The sequence below is a fragment of the Gekko japonicus genome, unplaced genomic scaffold (genome assembly GCF_001447785.1).
Source record: "Gekko japonicus isolate JY-2015 unplaced genomic scaffold, Gekko_japonicus_V1.1 scaffold2049, whole genome shotgun sequence".
Lineage (NCBI taxonomy): Eukaryota > Metazoa > Chordata > Lepidosauria > Squamata > Gekkonidae > Gekko > Gekko japonicus.
The window spans coordinates 276,212-279,587 of record NW_015171566.1 but is presented as its reverse complement, the minus strand read 5'-3'; the positions used below and the strand labels follow the sequence as shown (position 1 = coordinate 279,587).

General features: G+C 47.5%; 1 protein-coding gene across 1 annotated transcript in view; it reads right to left on the bottom strand.

The window, feature by feature from the left end:
* Nucleotides 1–653: 653 nt before the first annotated feature.
* Nucleotides 654–3,376, bottom strand: part of ZG16 (zymogen granule protein 16) — a 7,753-nt gene continuing 5,030 nt past the window's right edge. The window contains exon 3 of the mRNA XM_015419760.1: nt 654–1,307. Coding sequence (XP_015275246.1) covers nt 986–1,307 — 322 coding nt within the window. The 3' untranslated portion in view covers nt 654–985. The remainder of the gene's footprint in view (nt 1,308–3,376) is intronic.

Below are 3,376 nucleotides of genomic sequence, written 5' to 3'. Positions count from 1 at the left end.
TTAATGGCCAGGAAGAGGACATCCAAGATTACTCTGCCATCTTCTGAAAACTGGCTTTGAGGGTTGATGGACCAATGATTCACCTTCTGAAGGGGTTTCAACAATTGCTTCCTCGTCCCCCTTCTGTCCCATGTTCTTGTCTTGGTCTAAAGGCCGAATTAAGCATCAAGGCTGGGATCCATGTTCATATCCCAAGACGTGAAACAAGAGTTGCCCAAATCAGTCACAGGGAGGAAAACATGAAATGGGGCTTCTCCTGGGACTTTCCAGAAGCTAGATAAGGCCATCCTTTCCCACCGATCATTTGAAATGTGATTCTGTAAGATCTAGCTCATCCTTGCGCTACATATCTTTCTGCTGCTAATCTTGTTTCTTTATCTCATGATGACTTTTAAGGTGATTTTGGAATAGCTCTTAACATTCATATGAACTACTGTGAAAATTTAACCATATACATTCTGAAATTAAATACAATAGAGTTCCACCCCACCCCCCCACATTAAGTCACCCGTGTATAAAAAGATACTTGGAAGCATGTTTCAAATTACATTTTTATTGTCTGAAACTCATCCACGGGAATTGCTCATCATTTGACTGGATTGGAAGCAGTGAAGTCATGGGGCGCAGATGAGGGAGACAGACGGATGGTTGAGCCAATTAACAAACAGGAGACAAAACGTGGCAGAAGAGATGATGAATAGGTTGTTGAGTGAGTGGGGAAGGTTTGTACAGGTGGATGGAAGAGGAGAGGAGGGAGAGATGGTTGGATGGGTGGTTGGAGAAATGCTGGAAATATTTGAATGGGTGGCAGAGAAGCTATCCGGCAGAGGAATTATTGGATCCTGGGGTGGGGTGGCCGAAAGACCCATCTAGCCATCTAGCCCATGAATGAGGGGGAGATCAATCCCAAAGAGAGGGGTGGTGGAAGGACGGACCTTGAAGCGCCCCACTGATCAGTCTGCTTGCCTCTCTCTATTCGGTTCTCTCACTTTCCACAGCTGGGGCAATCGGATATGGGGGTGTCCCAGTGGAACGCAATGGCATCGATGACAGAACCGGAGCGGCCACTGAGGTAACGCAGGACAGTGCCCGGGAAGAGTGGAGCAGCGTTAAAACTGGTGCCCGTGTCCTTTCCAAATGGGAAGTAGCGCCCCTTGTCAGTGGTAAACGTGAGTTTGCGGAGGTAGTAGCCGTACTTCCCGGAGGCTTGGATGATGGACTCTCCCGGGTGCAGGAAAATTTCCTCCAGGTCACCTGAGGAGCCGCCTACATAGTTGCTCCACTCCTTCCCGTACCGGACCTGCATGCTGGAAGGAAAGAAGAGCTGGGGTAGATCACAGTCGTCTTTCGCTGCCCTTGTTCTGTTACAGTCCAGAACAGGTCTAAGTACTCTCCTCGAAATCAATGGGCTGAAAACTCCTATGCTGGACGGAACCCTCTTTAATCCTCAGTCCTAGTAATAATAACTTAACTGATTTGGTGTTTGTTTTTTGCGTAAGTGTTTATCGGTTACTCAGTTTGTCACACACAATCCATGCCTTTTCTCTCAAGGCTATACTTCCAGTTCTAAGCACATAGTATTTTTCAGTAATGACACCATGGCTGATTTCGCACTAGAGCTGCCTCGATGTTGTGCCGCCGTTTGCCCCGATACCATTGGTCAATTTCACACCAGAAGCCACGGGGCTGCATTTGACCCGTGGCTTCGCCCGATTTCCTCCGCAGTTTCATGATCCTCAAAAAACAGGATCGTAAAACTGCGGGGGAAATCGGGCGAAGCCGCGAGTCAAAATGCGGCCCCGCAGCTTCGGGTGTGAAATTGACCAATAGTATCAGGGAAAACGGCGGCGCAACATCGAGGCAGCTCTAGTGCGAAATCAGCCCATGGTTTATTTTAACTGTGGCTAGTTTGTGAAACCAAAATTCAGCTCATAGACAAGCATTTAGATCCTGGTTTCAGTCCAAAAATGCTGTTTTCATTTCCTTCTGTCTGGGGCCTGGGAAGGCACTGCTAGAGAGCCAGCCAGACTTCAAGCCAAGATGCCTGCGTACGTCTATCATATGAAACCACAGTTAAAACTATCCGTGGTTAATAAACCAACTTCAGATCCTGATTGATGGACCCTGACTACCCACAGTTGGTGGAACAGCTCACAGACAGGCACACCAACCAGAGTTAGTTTAAACCATGGTTTAGTGTAAATGTCTGAACGACGCAAATATGACATTTGCCAGAAAGCACTTCTGTTGCTTCTGTGCCATGTGGGTGGCTATAGACATCTGTTAGATATTCTGTCTACATAAGAAGTGATGAATGATACAGATGTGCTCCCTAGACCACCATTCTTCTCTTAACTCTCTGAAACAGAACACATCTGTCATTTAAGCTATTGTGACCAAGACTCAAGAACAAAAGAAGAGCCCTGCTGGATCAGACTAAAGGCCCATGCTGTTTACACAGGAGCCAACCAGCTACATCTGGGAAGCCGACAAGCAAGATGACTGCAGCAGCATCCTCCCACCCTTACTCTCTGGCAGGGCTCTTTTTGTAGAATAAGCCCAGCAGGAACTCATTAGCATAATAGGCCACACCCAACAGCAGAAACTCATTAGCATATTAGGCCACACCCCTGACAGCACAGCTCATTAGCACATTAGGCCGCACCACCATGTTACCAGAAGTGTGGTTATCCAGCCACACCCACCTTTTGCTTGTTATTCTGTTTACCTTGTTTGTTGTCAAAACCCAGGGCCTTTTTTTGTAGCTGGAACTCCTTTGCATGTTAGGCCACACACCCCTAATGTAGCCAGTCCTGATGAGTTTCTGCTGTTGGGTGTGGCCTATTGTGCTAATGAGTTCCTGCTGGGCGTGGCCAGCTTGGGAGCCAGCTGGAACTCTGTTCCTGTGCGTTCCTGCCCAAAAATAGCCCTGCGTCTCTGGCAACTGACATCAAGAGGCACACTGCTTCTGGTACTAGATATACATCATGACTAGCAACCACTGATAGCCCCATCCTCCACAAATTTGTCCACTCCCCTTTTAAACCCTTCCAAGTTGGCGGCCATCACCACATCCTGTGGGAGTGAGTTCCACAGTTTAACTATGTGCTGTCTGAAGACGTACTTCCTTGTGTCCAATGCTTCCTCTAAGCTGTGGAGTCTTGTGAGCAAACATCCTACTTTGTGAACAAATGGCAGCGGCATTAAAGTTGTGAGAGAGGGATTTAGCTACTCCATAAATTAGTTTGTTCCAGAGCCATCTCTTCCTGAGCTAAGACGAAAATGTGTGAACCGGAGGCTAAAAAACTGTGAGCTATCTCACACTAACTCAGCTTAGAGGGAACACTGTGTCTGTCCTGAGACGATGACCCTTCAG